General features: G+C 33.7%; 4 protein-coding genes across 10 annotated transcripts in view; 1 reads left to right on the top strand and 3 right to left on the bottom strand.

Moving 5' to 3' along the window:
• Positions 1-501: 501 nt before the first annotated feature.
• On the top strand, positions 502-16,916 carry LOC130673282 (spondin-1). Its single transcript, XM_057478252.1, is given in 15 exon segments — positions 502-688; positions 783-891; positions 2,161-2,334; positions 2,410-2,622; positions 2,686-3,115; positions 3,862-4,134; positions 4,260-4,533; positions 4,607-4,754; positions 13,708-13,915; positions 13,984-14,381; positions 14,537-14,823; positions 14,904-15,304; positions 15,627-15,798; positions 15,878-16,643; positions 16,771-16,916. Coding segments are annotated over 14 exon segments (3,915 nt in total). The 5' UTR covers positions 502-688; positions 783-801; the 3' UTR covers positions 16,852-16,916.
• LOC130673698 (balbiani ring protein 3-like) lies at positions 4,577-6,779 on the bottom strand. Its single transcript, XM_057478837.1, has 5 exons — positions 6,558-6,779; positions 6,313-6,432; positions 5,276-5,549; positions 4,901-5,110; positions 4,577-4,831 (listed from the first exon to the last, which is right to left on the bottom strand). Exons 1-5 carry the CDS (start codon positions 6,667-6,669, stop codon positions 4,786-4,788), a joined length of 762 nt encoding a protein of 253 aa, XP_057334820.1. The 5' UTR covers positions 6,670-6,779; the 3' UTR covers positions 4,577-4,785.
• Positions 6,900-13,021, bottom strand: LOC130673683 (uncharacterized protein KIAA0930 homolog). 2 transcript variants are annotated; one of them, XM_057478814.1, is made up of 11 exons: positions 12,899-12,989; positions 12,803-12,827; positions 12,405-12,621; positions 11,975-12,294; positions 11,282-11,545; positions 11,105-11,204; positions 10,729-11,034; positions 10,036-10,251; positions 9,149-9,865; positions 8,414-8,563; positions 6,900-7,059 (listed from the first exon to the last, which is right to left on the bottom strand). In XM_057478814.1, exons 3-11 carry the CDS (start codon positions 12,520-12,522, stop codon positions 7,019-7,021), a joined length of 2,232 nt encoding a protein of 743 aa, XP_057334797.1. In that variant the 5' UTR covers positions 12,523-12,621; positions 12,803-12,827; positions 12,899-12,989; the 3' UTR covers positions 6,900-7,018. The 2 variants fall into 2 exon arrangements, with proteins under 2 accessions (XP_057334797.1, XP_057334798.1); XM_057478815.1 differs by lacking the exons at positions 9,149-9,865; positions 10,036-10,251 and having other exon boundaries at positions 6,903-7,059; positions 12,405-12,827; positions 12,899-13,021.
• Positions 16,917-16,958: 42 nt separating the features above from the next.
• Positions 16,959-21,578, bottom strand: part of LOC130673682 (transient receptor potential-gamma protein) — a 102,829-nt gene continuing 98,209 nt past the window's right edge. For 4 of the 6 annotated variants that reach the window (XM_057478809.1, XM_057478811.1, XM_057478810.1 and 1 more), the window contains 4 exons: positions 20,822-21,047; positions 20,240-20,590; positions 18,561-19,061; positions 16,959-18,470 (listed from right to left, as the gene is read on the bottom strand). In XM_057478809.1, coding sequence (XP_057334792.1) covers positions 18,268-18,470; positions 18,561-19,061; positions 20,240-20,590; positions 20,822-21,047 — 1,281 coding nt within the window. In that variant the 3' untranslated portion in view covers positions 16,959-18,267. The remainder of the gene's footprint in view (positions 18,471-18,560; positions 19,062-20,239; positions 20,591-20,821; positions 21,048-21,578) is intronic. The other 2 variants (XM_057478808.1, XM_057478813.1) reach the window with 1 other exon arrangement.

The following is a 21,578-nucleotide window of genomic DNA, read 5'->3' as shown; positions in this document are numbered from 1 at the left end:
TTTTTATTATATATTTATTACATTCATAATACTCGTGGCATATTTTTACCTAATGCCGGGTGGAAAGGTCTAATGATAAGCGCTTAATATATAATTATCTTATGAAAATGCAATCACATATATATTAATATCAGTACATTGAATGTAATAATCTCTATAAATTTTTTTAAATTATTTTTTTTGACGACTAGTTTATAATTATTTATAAACATACGATATTTTTATTAACAGCCGCGATTACCAGGGCTTTAAATTGACATAGAGCTATTTTTTTATTTGTTATTTATATATATTTTTTTTTATAAAAACTATATATATTTTATATTTTAAATAAATAAATAATAGGTTTTAATTATTAGGAGAGTATCACGTGTAGTAGAGTGCAAGTTCAACGACTCCGGAACGATCGATGAGAAAAGTGAGGAAAAAAAAATGTTAAGAGGACGCTCCCTCTACAAACTCTATAGCAAAGTGTTGAGGAGAGAGTACACTTAAATGCCGATCGCTTAAATAATTTTTTTGCTTCATTTAATTCTTGCTCGTGAAACAACACGCTCATGTAAAAAAAAAAGAAAAAAAAGCAATAAGTTTAAGAGCTCTAATTTAAATCAATGGTCTAGTCCTGGTATCCTGATAAAAACATCATCATTATTACCATTATTATTATCAGCATTGAGAATTTATAGAGGTAAATTATAAATAATAATCATAATTAATTAGCGTGTAATAAATATTTTGAAAGATTAAGGTCATTAGATTGTTATTTACATTAATAATTTTAGTCAGGATTATCAGTTTACAATGTCGATCCTCGGGTTCATCTTCTTGTGTGGCCTGACTTCAGCCTTGGCAAAATCACCTCACATTGTTTTCATCATTGCAGATGACTTGGTACAAGTATAAGTATATAAGTATGAGTATGAGTATGAGTTTTAAGTATGAATGCAATTACATCAGCTTAACTGTGTATTGTGTATTGTATATTGATTTATATTCGTATATATATACATATACATTGTTGCGACAGATGATAAGCTCATTCGAACGCCGGTCTTTGATAAATAAATATTTTAAAATAACTTTGTATTTTTTTATATTTATGAGCATTGAGACAAATAATTTTAATAGTTATTCATTATTATTAATATTTTTATTGTTTCTTTAATAAGCCAAGTCTCAATCAAGATTTTATTGACAGATTTTTTGATCTGATAATAAATCTAATTATATTTTATACAAATATTCAAAAATTGTACGAATGTATATTTTTATAAATTTTGAGAAACTTTAAATTCTGAAGAACCGGCAAAATATCATTCATTTTTCACGGGTATGTTCATGTGTGATCAGATATGAGTTCGTATATGATCAGATATAACCATAGTCCTAAATAAATTCCAATCTGATCATATCTGATCATAGACTATCATGTTTAATGTCATATATGATCATATATGAAGCATCGGATTTTACATACCTTCATATATAACCATACACACTCATATATGGACATATGTGTCTATATATGAACAGATATAACCATATATGATCAGATACAAGTTCAGATATGACCATGGTTTTATATAAATTCAAATCTGATTATAACTATCATGTTTAATGCCATATATGACTATATATTCATATGTGATTCATTTTTCACAAATATGATCATATGTGATCAGATATGAGCTCACATATAATCAGATATAAGTTCGTATACGACTATAGCGCTATATAAATTCAAATCTGATCATATCTGATCAGAGTTGATATCATATATGAAGCATAGTACCATACAGACCATAATCATATATATATGATTATTCACATTTATATATGGACATACATGCTCATATATGAAGAGATATGATCAGATAAAAACCACTTTTTCATGATCATATATCTGCCCGCACAGAAATATGTCTGTGAAAAATATATGTAACATATTGATTTTTAGCGGGAACATACATTTTCATATATTCTGTTTATATGTCAGCATATATGCAAACCTTATCGAATATGTTTTTTGCACGCATATATGTAATATATGTGACATAAATTTCACGTAAACATTTTTCCACTCGTATGGGAGTTTTTTACAGTCTGAGATATTTATTGTTTATAATAATAATAGAGTATATTTATTTTTTATTTATTTAGGGATGGTATGATGTAGGATTTCACGGTTCTGGAGATATAAAAACTCCCAACATCGACGCTTTAGCTTATACAGGAGTAATACTTGACAGATATTACGTAGCTCCAATATGTACGCCTTCTAGAAGTGCACTGATGACGGGCAAGTATCCAATTCATACTGGAATGCAACATGGAGTAAGTTTTAATGATTCAGTTAATTATCATTTCAACTAGTACCGAGAAGTTAAATTAAAGTTTATATCTGTAAAGGTAATAATGGCCGCAGAGCCGTGGGGATTACCGTTGACGGAGAAAATTTTGCCTGAATACCTCAAAGACCTTGGGTATAAAAATCATATTGTCGGTAAATGGCACTTGGGTCATTATATGAGAAATTATACACCGACATATCGCGGCTTTGAGAGCCACGTCGGCTATTGGACTGGTCATCAAGATTACTTTGATCACACAGCAGTTGAATTTGTGCGTTAACTATTTTAAATAAAACGAATACTCAATAACTTTTAATTGTCTATCGATTTCCAGCCTGACTGGGGGTTTGATATGAGAAGAAACTTGGACCCAGCCTGGGATCTGCATGGCCAGTATTCAACTGACATTTTTACTCATCAAGCCGTCAAGGTAATTAGCAATCACAACTCAAGCGACCCGCTATTTTTGTACCTCGCACATGTTGCCGTCCATTCAGCGAACCCGTACAATCCTCTTCCAGCGCCTGATGAAATCGTCGCTAAATTTGATCACATAAAAGATTACAAGCGAAGACGTTTCGCGGCGATATTGAGCAAATTAGATGACTCTGTTGGTGCAGTCGTTGATGCTCTCAAGAAACAATCGATGCTCGCTGATACAGTCATTGTATTTACGACCGACAATGGCGGTCCTGCTGCAGGATTCAATGATAACTCAGCATCTAATTTTCCTCTTCGTGGTGTTAAAAATACTTATTGGGAAGGTATATACATATATGAATCGTTTATTTGAGAAACCCCATAAGTCATGTTTTTTACGAAATTTGGTTTTTTGCATTTTTGGGTTCTTTGGATGTCCCTCCATAGAAATCAATCAAAATATGCATTAAATCAGCGTTTAAAAAGAAATTAACGGGTTGACAGCAATTTCATTTAATTGAAAAACCCCATAAGTCAATGACTTAAATAAACATATGCAGTTTTAGTTTTACAGAAATATATTTTTGTTTTTTATTTAAAATTCGCGCTTTTTTCAGAAATTAATTTCAAATGTTGTTTTATTGTTGACTGTTATATGACTAATTAAAATGTTTAAATTAATTATTATTTTTTGTAATTTCTGAGTTTCAGAGTTCAAATACATATTTAATACTTCATTTTATCAGTGTAATAAATGATTTGAGTGGAAACATTTAAAAAAACAATGATTTTATAACTTTTTTTTCCGTTTGGTTGAGAAACCTCATAAGTCAATGGACTTTAAATAATTTTTTTAAGTAGTTTCAGTTAAAAAATTAAATTTTTCTTGTTGGAATCTTTTTCAGAGACGCTAACAATATTGTATTCAATTATTTATTTATTATTTTAATGTAAAGTTTCTCCAAAAAATGTTTTTTGTGTTTCCTGAAAAATTTTGTTTTCTTGACTTATGGGGTTTCTCAAATAAACGATTCATATGTCATAAATATATAAGATAAACAATTTTATTAAAATAAATAAAAACTGACAGGTGGAGTCAGAGGTAGCGGATTTATTTGGTCAAAAAAATTATCAAAACCCGGAAGAGTTTATCGAGGACTAATGGATATTACTGACTGGCTACCAACTTTATTAACAGTAGCAGGTGGTAATAATTCAATTCTACCTAGAGCTATTGATGGCATCGACATGTGGGAGTCATTGAATAATAAAGACCCGTCGCCGCGGCGTGCTGTTGTTCACAATATCGACGACATATACGGCGCTGCCGCGATAACTGTTGACGACTGGAAGCTAGTGAAAGGTTTATGACATATATCATAGTCTAGACTTTAGTCTGTCACTATTCTAAATGCTGTTTATCCCAAACGTTTGCTGAATAAATAACAAACTATTTACTTACCATTTGTTATTCATTTTTAATTGCAGGTACAACTTACCGCGGCGCCTGGGACGATTGGTATGGGTCATCCAGCTGGGAACTACCTTACGATACCAACCAGATAATCGAAAGTTCTGCAGGCAGAGCCATGTCCGATTTAGGATTTTCGCTTACTGATAAGTTGATTCTCAATTTGAGGGAAGAGTCGCGGGTTCAATGCGGGAAGAGGAATAAAACTTTAGCTAAATGTTGCGCTCTCGTCTCGCCTTGTCTCTTTAACATCCGTACCGATCCCTGCGAGCTCAATAATCTCGCCGAAGAGTAAGTGTCTGATCTTATTTATTAAGGTCAATTAATAAGCGTATTGATATTAATTACATATTTTTATTTATAGAAATAATGAAATGCTAGTAATTTTAATTGATGCATTAAATAAATTCAATGAAACAGCAGTACCGCCGCGAAAAGTCAAACCAGACCCACGATCAAAGCCAAGTCTCTGGGATCATACTTGGAGTAATTTTGGTGATTATTCATTAGCATCAACGTCATAATTGCATTATTTTTAATTGACTATAAGTCTCGGGGAATTTCGTTGCCCATCATAACTTTCGCGCACCTGAAAAAATATTTTTTGAATAAATAGTTAACGAAAAATGATAATGGAGTTTATTTATAAGATGAAAACCTGCACAGCGAAGGGATCCACATCAATCCAGTCGGGCAAGTCTCTTCCTCTGCTACACAAGAACAACGACAAGTCTCATGATCCCAATACATGTCTTCCTTTCGGGAACAATCCACCATCTCCTGCATATTACTGCACTCACATGTACATTCATCTTGATTATACAACTGCCGGGAATTGCAATCACTCGGCATGAGTTGACAATCGCATCTAAAATAACCATCAGCATTATTCCGGGAAATATTTAATTATCTTAATTTAAAACCACGACATCCTTTCATTTATCCGTTGACTTTGACTTGGACTTGGAAAACTGAGTATGTTTATATGTTTGATTAAAATTTATAATATTGTTATTTATAGTAAAGAACTAACTTGCATCTTGTATGTTTTTCAACTTGAAGTTCCCAGCAAGGAGAGTGTAAAGAGCCTATTTGCATTCTCTGTACCAAGACACGGGTACTGACTGTCTCTATAGCCATGCAGGACTGACTCTCATGACCACACCGTCCGTCGCAGCGATCTATTAAGATCACGTCGGGAATATAAATGTATCCAGAGTCGGGATTCAATTTAACCAACGTCGGTCGCGGTTTACATAGTACATCCTTACCCATTTTGCTCAATGTTTTAGTCATTCCACGGCACTCTGTTATACCAGATTATGTCCATGTTTTTATTTTATACTCATTATTCAGCTTGAATTTTAATTCTATTTTCATGTCACCTGCATTGAAAATCCGAGTTTCAATGCCTGTTTTACCAGTCAATACAACTTTGTTTCAGACCAATAAGATTTTGCGGATAGAAAATGATCAGTTTCTTCTCTAGGAAAGACGCATTTTTTTATTGTAAGCTTCTAAATATTTATGTCGAGTAACCAATCAAACTAACGGTCATATTGCACACTAAGATAGGAAAGTAGGACATTTCAACCCATGGGTTTAATTGTCTATTCGAGTCAAAGGCTAGGGAGAAAAATACGCACATGGGAACGTCCTATTATTCTTCGTGTCGTGTAACAATTTTTCATCAGATCTGCACCTAGAACTTTAAATTTCTGCCTCTGTTTAAGGGAAGAATGGCGCATAAGAGAAAAGTTAGATTTTTTCCCGCTAAACAAGGCAGGATTTCAAATTTTCGGTGCAGGCATGATGCAAAATTTTGATATTTAATTTTTTCTGCTCTACCGGTCAGAAATTAGCCGGTTTTGACTGACTCTGGACATTAAAACTCTCAGTATCAATGCAGGTAATATAAAAAATGTCATGCGTGCCACGGAATAAAACACGATTCCAGATTTCGGGTGGTCAGCCCTCGCTTCCAACTCAGACATCAATTCCACCCTGGTCTGAAATCTTTTTTCATCCCTTGCTACGCAATATATTACTATTTAAAAATAATTTACTTGCCTACTTCTTGTCCTGAACTCATTGTAACTTTTTTTACCATACTTTTAATTGCATTAGGCATTGATACTTTTGGCATAAAATTTACTTCCGGTTTCTTAGTTGCTGCAGATCTCGCTTGGTCTAGTATTAAATAAACGATAATAAATATCTTGAATTTTTAATTCATAAATAAATATAAAATTCTAGTCTTTCATATATTTATTGATAAATAGACTTATAATTATTGATAAAAATTTTTAACTTACTATTGTGCCACTGCTGTTCATTCATAACTTCAAAGTAATCTTGTCCCCATATAACATCGAGGTCACTGCTGATTAACATTAAACTCAAGAGGAAAATTATACTCTTCTTCATTGTCTTATATATTTATGTATGTATGTATATTTATTAATTAGCTACGATTAAAAAATATTTTATTTCTCTAGACTGGACACTTCAAGTCTTTACGCGACACTGAAGTAATTATTTATTTTTTTGTGGCATTTATACCGCCAGTAAAAACTAATCTATTATTTTTTTTTATTTGCTTACATATAAATCACAATTTTCATAAAGGAAATGGTTTAAAAAAGTGATAAAAGTATTTTAATTATTTTTTATAATTTAAATCCAGTGTATTGTTTATCAAGTTTATACATAAAGTTATGAGTTAACATTTTATTTTGTGGTTTTGTAGAAAAACAAATATTATTTTATGAGCCGGCTAAAATGTGAGAATTGGATCTTCTCTATGGTCCAGTATATCTAAAAAAAAAATTATTATTTTATTAGTTGCGATCTTCGGAGTCGCGAATGGACCCGAGGATAAAAAGAATTTGATAAAATAACCGGAACACAAATAATCTATCGACATCATAGCAGGATATATATAAATATAAGAGAATCTGAGACAAAATAAAAGAATATTTATGAGTGGGGCAAGTTGACCAGTCCAAACTGTAAGTCCAATTTGAAATTTTGAGAAAAAATTCTTTTTTTTTAAGTGTTTATTTAAATTTTTTTATTGAAACCCGGAAAAAATAAACTGGAAGGTAAAATGGGCCATCATGGTGATAAAAAATTTTTTTTTAACAAAAACTGTAACTTAATTGTCTGAGATGTTCAAGTTACCCCATTTTTTTTAATACAAATCGCATCTAAACTTTTTCAAAATAAAATTTTTTTTTCTCTTGAAGAAGGTGCTCATTTTACCCCAAGTTTGCTAAATTAGATACCACACGGAGAGAAATTTATGGTAACCGTTCCTAGTACGTTTATGAAATATCATCCCATATCGTTATGGTAATGGTAGAGCACTCGGTGCGATACCGAATTGGTCTGGGTTCGATTCCCAGTTCGGGCTATCTATATTTTTCTCAATTTATCTATAGATTGTCTTATTGAGAAGGTTTGCATGTTTAGGTTTCCACTATATTTAAATTCCACTATAAATAAACCAATTACTTGGAATTATGGGATATAGGCTCATACTTTCTGGGAAAAGTTCCCATAAGTATAGGAATAATTCCTATAATTATGGTAACAATTCCCATATCGTATGTGAAATAATTATGGTAATGATTACCATAATATTATGGTCATCGTTCCCATAATATTATAGTAATCGTTACTATAATATTATGGTAATGGTTCCCATATATTATGGTAATCGTTACCATAATATTATAGTAACGATTACTATAATATTATGGTAATGGTTACCATAATAGTATGGTTATAGTTACCATAATATTATGGTAATGGCTACCATAATATTAAAGAAACCATTACTATAACATTATGGTAACCATTACCATCATATTATGGTAACGGTTACTATAATCGACATTTCAATAAAACCGGTTACCATACATTATGGGAACCATTCTCATAATTTATTGTAATCGTTACCATAAATTTCTCTCCGTGTAATTATTAGAAAAATTATAAAAACAATTTTTTAATTGATTAAAAATTTGAAAATTTGAAATTTCCGCGCTTTTATATTTACGGTTATTTTGTCCTCAGATGAAAAGTCACAGAACTAAATCTTGATAATTTTAATTAGTGAAATTTATGAAGTATTTAAAATAATTAATTAATTAAATATTTGTTGTACCTTTGGCAATACTCCACCATGGCAAAGTAATATATGTGAGGAATGCATTCAGAGGAACGGATTGTGCTCGCCTAGTTTCCTTCCAAAAATGGAATGTCTGAGTGAAACCTCGCATTGTCCACAGTGGATTGTATGCGCCGTCATCTAGCTCTGTTTAATTACACCAACACAGATTAATTAATTACAAATCAAAAGATTAATATTAATAACAAAAAAAAATTAAATTGACCTAGGTCAATCCCTCATTATTCCCGCAAACGTTAAATTTCGTGTGAATTTTAATTAAACGTTATTTAAAAGCGTTGCAGCAAAAAGTATAAACATATTTATGTGGTAATAATTAATAACAAAATGCTGAGGAAGCAGTAAATCGCAATGATGTAGAAAAGAAGCAGCGAGTATTGATTTAATGCAGTCAATATTTAAACTGATTCGATCATATTTCTAATAACTGTCATCGTATTAATAAATAATTGCGCCGACACCTAAAATCCAGGAAATTTTTTTTTCAATTTAAATTAAAAATTAAAAATTCCAGCAATCAATCAATCGAATCACTTTTAAATATTTATAATTTTGAATTATTGAAACAGATTAAATAATAATGAGCAATAAAACAAACCGGACGAGTGACGATAGAGGGAATCAAAAGAGGGATATTGCCCATAGGTCAATAAATATATCAATTTTTTTTTTGTTAATAAATTTAATTAACAGGGCGTTTATTAAATTTACCCTGAGAGCCGGGGCGGCGGGGAAGCTCGCACCAGTAGTAGATTGCGGTGCCATCCGGAGTAACCCGATGCGGTGGAAGCGGATGATTTCCTATGACACTTCCAGACAACGCGCGCCTTCGTCGTCTTCTTGGTAATGTCGCGCTTTGTTTGTGCGACATATTGACAACTTTGCTATTACTACTGATTTTAGCATTTGCATTTTTGTCTTTCAATGGCTCACTTCTGCAACTGCGATCATTGTCATCCTGCTCCAAATGATCCAGATTAACGTCGTCAATTCCGCTAACTCTAGACTTTACTCCATTTGATTCTGTTCCGTTGGTCTTGACTCCATTGACTGAATCTTCACGTCCATTAATCAGTCCGTGTTTGCGTATGGCACCAAGAATTTCATCATCACTGAAGTAGCGACGCGTGCGGTGGCGTCTCGAAGCTCCGCGTAAATTTTCAACGGAATTTTCGTCTCCGTCAAATCGACGGGAATCATTACGGCGTTCTTGACGTTCAATATCCATCGGGTAACTCGGAATTCTTCGATTGTCGTTATTACCCCCGTAACCTAGAGGAAGTTCCTCTTTTCCATGAACTAATATCGCTCCTGTGTCAAGTTTCTGCATTACATCATCTGTCAAACGTTCAGTAGTTGACGTTGTGACAATTGACTCGGTACCAACTTCGATATTATGATGACGACGATGTCGTCGCTTTGGTGTTCCTAGATCGTCATTTTATGATTACAGTTCAATATATGGTTTATTGCTCATTTATTATTATATTATTATCATATATATATATATATATATATATATATATATATATATATATATATATATATATATATATAATAATAATAATGACAATAATATTTATGAGCAATAAACTCACCGATAGAACGTCGCGGTGATAAACGTTTATCGTTCTCACGTGGATTATTTGTTAAAGTTTTATCTGGTTTATCTTTAGCCAATGGCTTTGATGATGAATCACTACGATCTCTAGATGTAGATGATCCACGTCGCCTGGAGCGAGGACTTCTTCGATTTTCTTTCTGGCGAACTGGGGACGCGACCCGGCCGCCCCAGCTGCTAGCTTGATTTTCGGCTATAAAGTAAATTCTTTCTAAAGCTAAATAATTTATCAAAGTTGTCTCTGATAATAATTTTTTAGTCATCGTATCACTTGTGTGTAATGCCAGGGACTATTTTTGACGTTCGGGCCAGGAGGTGTAGGTTAACGAGAGAGTAGAGAAGAGAGAAATTCAAAAAAAAATAAATAAATATTTTTTGAATATCGCGGATTTAAAATAAAAAATAAAAAAATAATAATAATGTCGTCACTCGTTCGTTTTTCTGCCTTCTCCGCTCCCGCAGGATTGGAATCATGCAGCATTGGCATGCAAGTGTGATCGAATTAAATCGTTAAATCGATTAATATAATACTGTACAAACGGAAACTATCAAGGAATCTAGGAAAGCGTATAAGTGTAAGTCTTGATGAATCATTGCTTCTTCTCTGACATCTGCTCAACAAAATAGGAAGTATTTAAAAAAAAAACTATTAGTGCTAAGGTTTATTTACCGTCACGAACATCACCGGCTTCGATCTCGTTCAAACCGTTGGCCATTGAATCGAGTCCCTCGTTCTCAGAACGAGCTTTAGTGCCTGCTGAATCGGGTTTAGTTCTCCAGCCGCCGCGGACGAAATTATTTAGATTTGAGCTTGGGTCTGAGAGACGTCGCTGATGCCGATACATAAATATTTCTTCGGCGTCGTCCCAGTCTGCGTCCCAGAGGGCATCGGTTACGGAATAACCGGGCTCGGATGTCGGAGTTTCTGCTCCTGAACCCTTCGGTTTTGTCACTGCCATCTCTGCGTGTCCTTTTCCTATTGATAATTCATTAAGGAAATAAGTTACGGTTATTGGTAACCAACCGATAGATGATAATTCAAGTACCTTGAGGCCCTTTCATACGAACGAACTCGATTCTTTGGGAAGAAGCTCCTGAAAACAGCCCGAAAGTCATGCGTTGGGCCATTTTGGTACTGAGACTTGACTGAAATTATTGATAAATTAAATAATTTTATTTTATTGCTGGAGGATTCTGGTGACGGGAGTGCAAAGTGGACTTACCCGAGCATCGTAGACTTTTTTTAAAGCGTCGTATCTAATAGACCCGAGAAAAATAACCCCTTGCACGGCGCCTTCGCGGTCGGAAGCTACCAATTCAACGCAAACCATCTCGCCGTCTCTAACTAAGATATCACAGAATACTTCGTCGAAATTGTCAACCATAAAACATATATGCGGGTAAGTCATTTCTTCAAGATCCCCTTTTGCGTCCATTCGTCGGCGACTTGGACTGGCGTACACTTTTTGTGAATGTCTCCTGAGTACCTTTAATTAAATTTTTCATAAAAATTACCACCTTCAGATAAAGTTTCCTTTTACTTTATGATAAAAATTGAAATTTCTGGTTCACATTCTTTATTATTTTTCAAATTACATTACTAATATTTTGCAAGATCACCTGCGTGATATTTAAAAAAAATTAATTTTATTTTCGATAGATTTTACTTTGAAAAATTTTTCTCATGAAAATTTACAAAAATGGAAAAATATCTGAATTTCAAAATAATAAAATGAAAGAAAAAAAAAGTGGTAATACCCTCGTAATTTTGTTTTTATTGATTTTTTTTTCAAAACTTCGTTTTCGAAGCGCGCACACTGGGGTCATTACCCCCCAAAATTGAAGTAAATTTTTCCCATAAAAAAAATCTCGAGTCTGCTGATCTGATAAAAAATTTCCATGTTACTTCAACTTACTTGCAATTCCTTGGGACTAGTTCTGGTACAAATAGCCAGAGTAAGAGTGTAATCAAACTGATGAACAACAAGATTGAGGTAAACAGTTTCCTCCCAATCAATATCAGGATCACCTATAGGTAATTTTTTGCTGTCCTTACGAAAAACATCAACCTCAGTCTCAAATTTCGGTACATAACGACTTGAAGTTTTAATGTGCTTCTTCCTCACAAAGAAGAGAAGGTCATCACCGTCGATCGTGTGTTCGCCTTGGAAGAGAAAGTGCCTGACGAAGAGGTCCGTCCAGTACGTCGTGCCCTGCAGTACCACAAAACCTGAATCTACAAGGCAAAGTAAACATATTTATCATTTAAACCGTAATTACGCTACCTCCCATTAAACTACTACTGGATTAATCAATAACCGATAAGTAAATAAATAAAAAACAAACCATCTTTCAGCAGCTGCCTCATCTCCTTGGTCCTCTGGAAGTTTATCTCTTCGAGCAATTGCTCGAGCATCGTCGGTGGCCTCGGAAATCCAGCAGAACTTCCAGCTAAACTCGCCATGATCTTGACAAACAGCCGCGTATATTATGTTTGTTCTTCACCGCGTCCTTCACTTCATCCTTCACTTCCTTCTTCCCTCAAAGTCTTATCAAAAAACATCTACACCATCATTATTTATTAATACACTCATATATATTTCACTCTTATCGCGCTTGCGTGTTACCTGCACGCCAAGCCTTTGTCTTAATAATAAATTATTATCTATATATACATATATATTACATATATTTTTAAAAACAATTCCTGGTCATCTCAAATACTTTTCTGAAAAAATAGTTACCGTTCGTCAAACACCGGCAGTGACACTGAAAAAATATAAATACGCGAATGAGTCATAGTGAGAAAAAATTAAAGATAATTGAGATTGAACACGTACCGACTTATATGTAAACCGTACTCTGGATAACAAGTATTACGTTCATTTATTTATCCTTCTCTCTTGTTCACTATTTATCCTTACTTCCTTTTTTAATCGCCAGTATTTTAATTCAGCCGCGATCAATATGCGCACGCATGTTTTTACTCGAACAGAGGTCACCACATGTCAATATTACTTTATCATTTATCATTACGGGAATTCCCTTTTTTATTCTTGTTACCTTCTATCGTTAAAATTATTTTCATTAAATTCATTTACTTGACATTTAATTTTTTTTATTCAAAAATTTAAAAAATACGCGGAGTTAAATTTTGAAATTTTAAAATAATAATAAAAAAACTTTTAAATTCGAAATATAAATAAAAATTTTACAATTTTCATTACAGAAATAAAATTCTGTAAATTTAAATGTTCCGATTTACAAATAAAATTTATCTAGGGTCAATGGTTACCCGAGATAATCTATGACCTAAACTACTTGGATTAAAATATATCAAGTATTTTAATTCAGCCAGCAATTATATCTAAAAATCAATATTTAAGTATTAAAAAAAAAATGTATTTATTTATCGTCATACTGTCCAAATAAATAAATGAATAATTTAAAAAGATTAATTTAAATAAACATATTTTTTCAGGCTCCGTTGTTGATATTTAGCCTACGCATCCGTTCTATTATCTCACCCACGTGACTGATAATTCTCCAAGAAGCAGCAGTAGCCCATTCGCCCTCAGTCTCACGTCTTCTTGCAGCCGACAATGTTCTTTAACTAGCGGATAATAAATAAAATTAACCGAACAACGAGATAAATTAAAGCGAAATGTCTTGGGTATTAATTAGACTATTGTTGTTAGCATGTATAGTAAATTTAATAAAAGCTTCATGCATTTTGCAACCGGCACCATTTATAACGACATCAGCACGTACACCAGGAGATGGAGGGTTCAAAATATCAATAAGTGGAAATAATTCCAAGTATATTCCTAATACAATTTATTCAGTCAGCATACGAAGTACGTTATCATTATTATCATTATTATAATTATAATTGATGTTAATTAATATACAATTATTGTTTCAGGTGATCCAGCTTTACTTCTGACAGATCCGACAGCAAACTTGCCGTCTTTTTCTCGGTTCCGACTAATAGTTGACTCGCAGCATTCTCCAAACAGTCCGGTGTCAAAAGTCGGGTCATTCCAACTCTATCCAGACGCTCTGACCTCATTCGACGAAGACTGCATCAACACAGTAATCGAGACAGTCGACTACCCAAAGTCAGAAGTCCAGGTCATGTGGAGATCGCCTCCAGTAGGATCAGGCTGCGTTATTTTCACCGCGATGGTCATGACAAGTCCATCAATGTGGTACGCAGCGGATGGGAAACTTGTAAAACATTTTTGCGAGGCGTCTAGTGATGACATAGTCAGTCCAGATGATGAGCTGGGCTGCTGTGCTTGTGATGAAGCCAAGTATTCTGTAAGTTATATGATTATTTATCAAGTAAGTTATTGGTAATTAAAATATGGAGCAAGCAGAATTAAGAATGAGAGTAAGAGCGAGAGTAAGAAGATAAAATATATAATCAACCCACTGACACTTGGATCTAAGTACTTTATGCTTCATGATTGCAGCTTATTATGGAGGGTATTTGGTCTAAAACAACGCATCCCAAGGACTTCCCCTTCTCGGCATGGCTGACGCACTTCAGTGACCTAATTGGCGCCTCTCATGAAAGTTCATTTTCATTCTGGGGAGCTGATCATATTGCTACTGATGGATTTCGTCAATTAGCCGAGTGGGGCTCAGCATCGGGATTGGAATCTGAGTTACGAGCCAAGTCACAGTACTTGAGAACGCTTGTTAAAGCTGCTGGGCTGTGGTATCCTAATGTCAATACAAACACTAGTACAAGTTTTCGGTAATTATTTACTTTAGGAATAACAGAAAAAAATGATAAGACTTTTTTGATAAGTAAATAAATAAATAAATGAATTTTAGAGTTGATAAAAAACATCCGTTGTTATCAGTCGCCTCGATGCTTGGACCCAGTCCTGACTGGGTAGTTGGTGTGAGTAAATTAAATCTTTGCGAAAAAGACTGCAGCTGGAAGGAGAACTTGATAATTGATTTGTACCCGTGGGATGCGGGGACCGACAATGGCATCAGTTATATGTCGCCTAATTCAGAGACCAAACCGCGGGAAAAAATGAAGCCTATTACGACGATGTATCCAGAGGATCCGAGGTCGCCGTTCTATGACGCGAGTGGTAAGCAAATGCTGCCACTCGCTAAGTTGTACATCAAGAGGGAAAAAGTTATTGAGCGCGGGTGCGATGAAAAGTTGAAGGAACAAATCGCCGAACTCGAAGTTGCTGAAAATACTGAAGATACTTCGCGACGTAAGAAATCTATCTGATAATTATTTTATTCAAATTTTAAATTTATTTGGCGGCTAAAATGTAGTTTTTTAAATTTTGAATCATAAAAGAAAAATTTTTCTTTGTTTTTTAAATTTGAAATGGCGAAAACTTTTTGCGGGTTGTACAAAAATTCCCTGATTAGAGGCGGGAATAATTTTAAATTTAAAAAATGAGAAAAATAATTATCGAGGTATTATTTAGTATTTATATTTTAAGTATTATTGTAAAAGTATGAACTAAAAGTATTATATAAAATAAAACAAATAAATAAATTATATATAATAAAAAATTAATTGTGTAGCTGAATGTGCGACAACAGAATATACTGCATGGTCTTCTTGTTCAGTCACCTGTGGCAAAGGTCTTCGCATGCGTACGCGTTCGTACTTAATGCCAGAGAAGGCGCAGATGTTTAAATGTAATAGACAATTAGTTTCTAAGGAAATGTGCGTTGCAAGTGTTGCCGAGTGTCCGTAAGTACTATTAATTATTAAATAAATATGACTTGCAAATTAACGGATCTGATAAATTTACGTAACTGCTTTGTTGTAGAGGCGAAGAAGAGGATGAGAATGACAATTTAACAGGCAGTCTCGATGTAGATCCAGTGATCTGCGAGACAACAGACTGGTCTGAGTGGTCCGAGTGCTCGTCAACTTGTGGCATAGGTTTCAGAATGAAAACTCGAAGATTCGTCAATAAAATGGGCCGCAAAAAATGCCCGCACGTTACTCTAGTAGAGAAAGACAAGTGCATGGGACCAGCGTGTCCTTCAGGAGCTGAGGAAATTCTCGATCCCACTTGTCCCGTAACCGAATGGTCAGACTGGTCTCCCTGCAGCGCGAGTTGTGGCAAAGGCGTTAAGATACGAACGAGATTACTGATGGTCGACCCATCGCGTCAAGAAGAATGTTCTGCTAAAGTCGAACACATCCAGCAGCGGTCTTGTCTAGTCCAAGCTGACTGCACCTTCGACATGGCCACCGCTAAAGTAGTTTGCATGGAAGAAGCCGACGTGGGACCTTGTCGCGGATATTTTCAGCGCTGGGCTTTTGATTCAAAGAAACTCACCTGCATTTCCTTCGGCTACGGCGGCTGTCGTGGGAATCGTAACAATTTCTTGACCTTCGAAGAGTGTTCAAGCACGTGTGGAATTGTCAAGGCTGCATTGACTGGTCAGCAACCTACCGGACAGTCTAATCTAGAACAGAGTTTCAGTCCACCTCCAGTCGATTGCATGGTATCCGAATGGTCGCCTTGGTCTCCTTGCACTGTTACTTGTGGTGCTGGGAAATTAACCAGCTTCAGAATGATCAAGGTAATTTATATATTTATTTATTAACACTTACGTAAATTGTTTCTTTTGTCAAGCTGTTAAATAATTATTGTCTCCATTCTTGTGTGATAAATTATCAGCAATAATTTATTTGTATTAACGTTTATAGAGACAGCCAGAGAATGGAGGACGTCCCTGTCCAAGAAAATTACATCGACGTGCCAAATGTCAACTTGCTCCTTGTGAATAATTATTAGTAATGATAATAAATTTGCTCACACAATACTTAAGTAATCCATGACTTAAAAGTAAAAATGGGAAGTCTACGGTTTCCGTAGCGCCGTCAAATGACCGCGAATTCTTGTAGAACTTGACGAAACAAAACTTTTTTTCAAATAGCTCAAACTTTTTTAAAAATGGACTAATTCAGACATTTTTTTTTTTTATTTTCATCTTTAAATGCAGTTTTCGGAAAAAAATAAAAAAAAAAAATGAAGATATTAAAATCTTTGAAATTTTTGACTTTTTAAAAAAAATCACATTTTTCCCAAAATCCATTTTTCTCGAAAACTAAGCGAGATATCGAAAACTTTTATTCTTTAAAAAAGTCTTATTTTGTTGAGTTCTATATGAATCCGTGGTCATTTGGCATCGCCACAGGAACCGTAGAATCCCCGTAAAAATACAAAACTTATACAATAAAATACTTAAATATTAAGATTTAATTTGAAAATAAACTAGACGTAATAAAATAATACTAATCTTTATATTATTAATAATAATTTTTTTTATTATAATTATAATTTTTAATGATATTAATATAATTAAACGCGACAATCGGCGACCGTTCGACATTGTGCGCTTCTGGTTTTAAAATACTAATTTAAATTCTATTTGGAATACAATTAATATATCAACTGGTGATATTTGGTCGTGACGACAACGTCTCATCCACCAGTTTGTGTGTTAAATGATTTAATATTTATATATATATTTTTTTTTCTTTAACAATTCTTACATCATCGTCTAACTCGGACTCTACTCGACTTTACTCTAATAATCGACAATTTTAATTGATAATAAAATTTTAAATGCTTTTACAAATACTTGTAATCGTCAACATTTACTTTTTTTTTTTTTTTATTTATACTTTGTATTATAAATAAAAAAAATGAATAAATATAAATAGAATTAAAATTTATAAATAATAAATAATTTACAATTTAATTATAATAATTGTGATTTATCGAGTTACAGCATTAGCAGTAATTTATTAACTGGCAGTTGTAAACGCGTGTGATGATGACATCACTACGATAATAATATTCATTTACAGCGTGCTGGTGAAAAAATACGTTTTGTTTAAAACAAATTCGCGATTTATTATTTTAATATTTTTTTAGACGATTTTAAAAGGCGAATTGATGATGTGTAAGATAATTATAATCTTTATAAGTTTTTCTTTTAAAAAATGGAAAGGCGCCTGCGCGCTTGTCAATATTTTTATATTTTTATTTTTAAATTCATTATGAATTAAATTTATTAATTAATAAATTTAATTTAATTTATATATATGTATATATAAATAATATAAATAATTTTTTAAAATATAATTTATGAATTCTTTGGATTAAAAGCATCGAGTCAATTTGATTGTATCGAAGCCTCAGAGCCAGCCGGAGGTGACATCACGAATTGTCTCAATGCCTGGTAGTCTCTGCAATTGTGTCGCAGAACCGTTTCTTTTGACGCTTGTTGTAAGACTCTGAACTGGTACTGAGTCCCTTGAGGTTGTCGGTTGACCCAGAAAACTTTCTTCCGTCGTTGAAGGACTCAGCGGTTCAACATCTATTCTTACATCATCGTTTTCTTTACGCGAGCAAGAGGAAATGAAAATAAAAAAAAAGTATGATAATCAATATCAGTAATGATATTTATTTTAATGATCCAAGGACTTACCGAGTCGCTCACTAACACTAACAATCTCAATGGTGTCGAGACTTGGCTGCTGACTCTGGGTCGAGTCGTGCCGTCTTGATAAATTGTGCGCCGAAAGATCTGGACTGCGAGCTGGGACACTGCTAGCTCGGTGTAATTGATTTTTCGTCGTTTTACCGATCGCCGAAGATGCCGATGAGTTTCGAACTGGCAACGTTGATAAACTGTCGACAGTACTGGCATTTTCGCTGGTTATTACGGGAGTCGAAGCACGAGATGCGGAAAATTTTTTGCGCTTCTTACGAAGAGCTGCGAGAGCTGGACCTAGACCGTGAGAAAACACGTGGTGATTATCGTTACGTCCGTTGGTGCTCTGGGTTGTCACTTGGGAATGTTCGTGAGTTGATGGAAGTTGCGGGGCACCGTCTAAAGATGATTTTGAATCTGATGAACCCTCGGAACGGAATCCGCCGTCTTCAGACGCTGGTGGATACATGGAATCTTCAGACCTCGATCTACCGGCTAAATAAAATTTAAATTTTTTTGGGCAATTAAATATTACTTTTGACGTTTCTTGTGATGTTGAATTTTAATTTTCTATGAATAAAATTCTATTAAGCTGAATTATAATCCAGCCGTCGCAAAGTCGAGGCGAAATTTAAAATTGTGATGGAAATTTAATATTCATTTTTGAGTATAACTTTTTTTTTTATAGTTTTACAATTGCCTCAGCTCTTGTATGTTTGAGGATACTGAGAAAGCTTACTTTCACTATTACAAAATTACGTTGACGTCTCCGTAGAAACAAATCGCACGAAAAAAATATTTTAAAGCTTGAAATGTATACTTTCCAAAACCGGTATAATTAAATAGCTAAAAAATTTTTTTATAAATAAACTTTAAACCGACCCAAGGATGAATTCAGTCAATTTTCGTTCCTCGGTATACTAAAAAAGTTTTTAAATCTATTATAATAAATTAACTTGAATGCGTATTCCCCAAGCTTCAATTTTCAATTTCTTAAATTTCCCTGAGTCACTTTATTCCCGTTTTATTTAATGACGTAGCAAAGAAGACTTTCGCTGAAAATTATCTGATCTCGGAAAAAAAAATTATAGAGCCTATGATTCTCTCATTTCAAAGCTGAAACTGAGCTTTCGAAAGCTTTTCATTGATTTAACCCAACACTTTTTCCCTAAGCTACAGTTCAAAAACAAAACAATAAAATTAAGCAGCTTTCTATTCTTTCTTCTGACTCAAAACTCTTGAGTTTATTATTTGACATATTTCTGAAAGCTTCTTAAAGTATAGTCTTTGAGGTTTATCATGACTTGTTTTGCATCTCAATACAATAATTCAAACCAAAGCCAGTCTTGTTAATTTTAATTATTTTTTTTGTTTTATAAAATAATCATTTTATTTTTTTAATGAGTTCATTAAAGCGTTATAGGGTTGAACTTTGATCTATAAAACACTCAGTCTTTGAAAATGAAATTACACGTTCATTAATTTAAGTTTAAAGTCCCCAAGAAAATGTTTTATCTGAATAATAAAAGTTGTTACACTCGAAACCCAGCGCAGATACTAAATTTAAAATAGAAGATTCTCTATCAACCTCAAAAGTAACTTCAGAAACCTAGTTTATGCACTCTAGTACAAAACTTTGTAAACTAGTACACTTAATAAGATAATAAATTTACCAATGAGCCGTGAACGTGCTTTGGCAGCTTCAATCAAAGTTCCCCAGCGGCGTTTACGGGATCCATTGCGTGTGCACCGATTCTGTCGATTGCTAGTCGTCAGACCCGGTACACTATTTGTGCTAATATGATGAGGGTTCTTCTTAGGAGTAGTTGCAGGTCCAAATATGCTACTCAATGTGCTACCGAAGAGCTCCTGATTTTCCGAGTTTTCGTCCTGAGCCTGCTGTAGAGACGCAATAAACTCCGCAACCGGCGGTAAAGTTCCACTGCCACCGGGTGGCTGGGGCGCAATATTAAATCCTTTCATCAATCTTCGCTCTTTCTGTCTATTTTTTTTACCCCCAGCGCCTTGAACATTCAATAATATGACTTGCTCGTATCTTCATTGATATTTATATTCGAAACATATTAAAGAGATTTCATGCAGGTCATAAAAGCGTTGGATTTGAATAGTGAGTGCTAAGCTACAGGATGAATACAAAGTATTTATTTGTAAATATATATCTATATATATATAGATATTTATATTGTTATAAAGTGAAGATGATAAAGGAGTGCAGGAGGGAGACTGGGGCTCACCGGTACCGGTTCCAGAGGATGTTGATGTATTCATTCCAGACTTCTTCAGGATCTCAATAAGTTCACATCTGAATGCGCTGATGTCCTGCTTTATTTCATTGACGTCGTCTTCAGTGACACCTTCACCCTCGGTTTTTCTCTGCTCCACAGTCACGTATCTTCTCACGAGATTTCTCATGATACTTTGATACCTCAGATCTCGCTCTGACGCCTGCTTCGCTTTACGCTAATGGAACGAAATTTAAACTCTCTTATTACGGCTCATCCAGGGATCACATGACTTTTATTGATCTGATATTATACTACATTGTGTAATTTTTTTATCATTACTTCAAGTTTTTTATTTCTATGCTTTGAATTCTCATCGCGTACTGACTATTGATTTTAGATATCGTCGCTTAAAACTTTTTTTACGACGGAAATTTTAATTTAAAGTTCAACAAATAATTCTGCTATTTATCTCTTGAATTGTTTGCTATTTTATTTATTGTGAATTTGTTGTATGGATTTTCCTATTAGTAGTCGTAAAAAATGTTTAATGTGGCTTGAAATTTTTTTTTTATTTCATTTTATTAACTGCAGTTGATTTCAATAAAAATTATCAGTATTTTCAATAAGAATTTCATAGAAAACTTTCCATTTTGTCACATGATTAATTTAGTTAATGAATGCACTAAAAAAATTGTAAGTAAGTAAAAGAAATAGTAGAGTTTATTGGTCTTTATTTTATAGCCGAAACTTTAAAAGTTCGAATGCG

The sequence above is a fragment of the Microplitis mediator genome, chromosome 8, assembly GCF_029852145.1.
Source record: "Microplitis mediator isolate UGA2020A chromosome 8, iyMicMedi2.1, whole genome shotgun sequence".
NCBI lineage: Eukaryota > Metazoa > Arthropoda > Insecta > Hymenoptera > Braconidae > Microplitis > Microplitis mediator.
This window is presented reverse-complemented; position numbering and strand designations above follow the sequence as displayed.

Coding starts and splice junctions, on each gene's coding strand:
- LOC130673698 (XM_057478837.1), bottom strand. CDS start 6,669: ATGAAGAAGAGTATAATTTTCCTCTTGAGTTTAATGTTAATCAGCAGT. Junction 6,433..6,557: donor TGAACAGCAGTGGCACAATA/GTAAGTTAAAAA, acceptor ATTTAATACTAG/ACCAAGCGAGATCTGCAGCA. Junction 5,550..6,312: donor GAGTTCAGGACAAGAAGTAG/GCAAGTAAATTA, acceptor CTGGTATAACAG/AGTGCCGTGGAATGACTAAA.
- LOC130673683 (XM_057478814.1), bottom strand. CDS start 12,522: ATGGCGAGTTTAGCTGGAAGTTCTGCTGGATTTCCGAGGCCACCGACG. Junction 11,205..11,281: donor AAAAAGTCTACGATGCTCGG/GTAAGTCCACTT, acceptor CAATAATTTCAG/TCAAGTCTCAGTACCAAAAT. Junction 8,564..9,148: donor CCGCCGCCCCGGCTCTCAGG/GTAAATTTAATA, acceptor GTAATTAAACAG/AGCTAGATGACGGCGCATAC.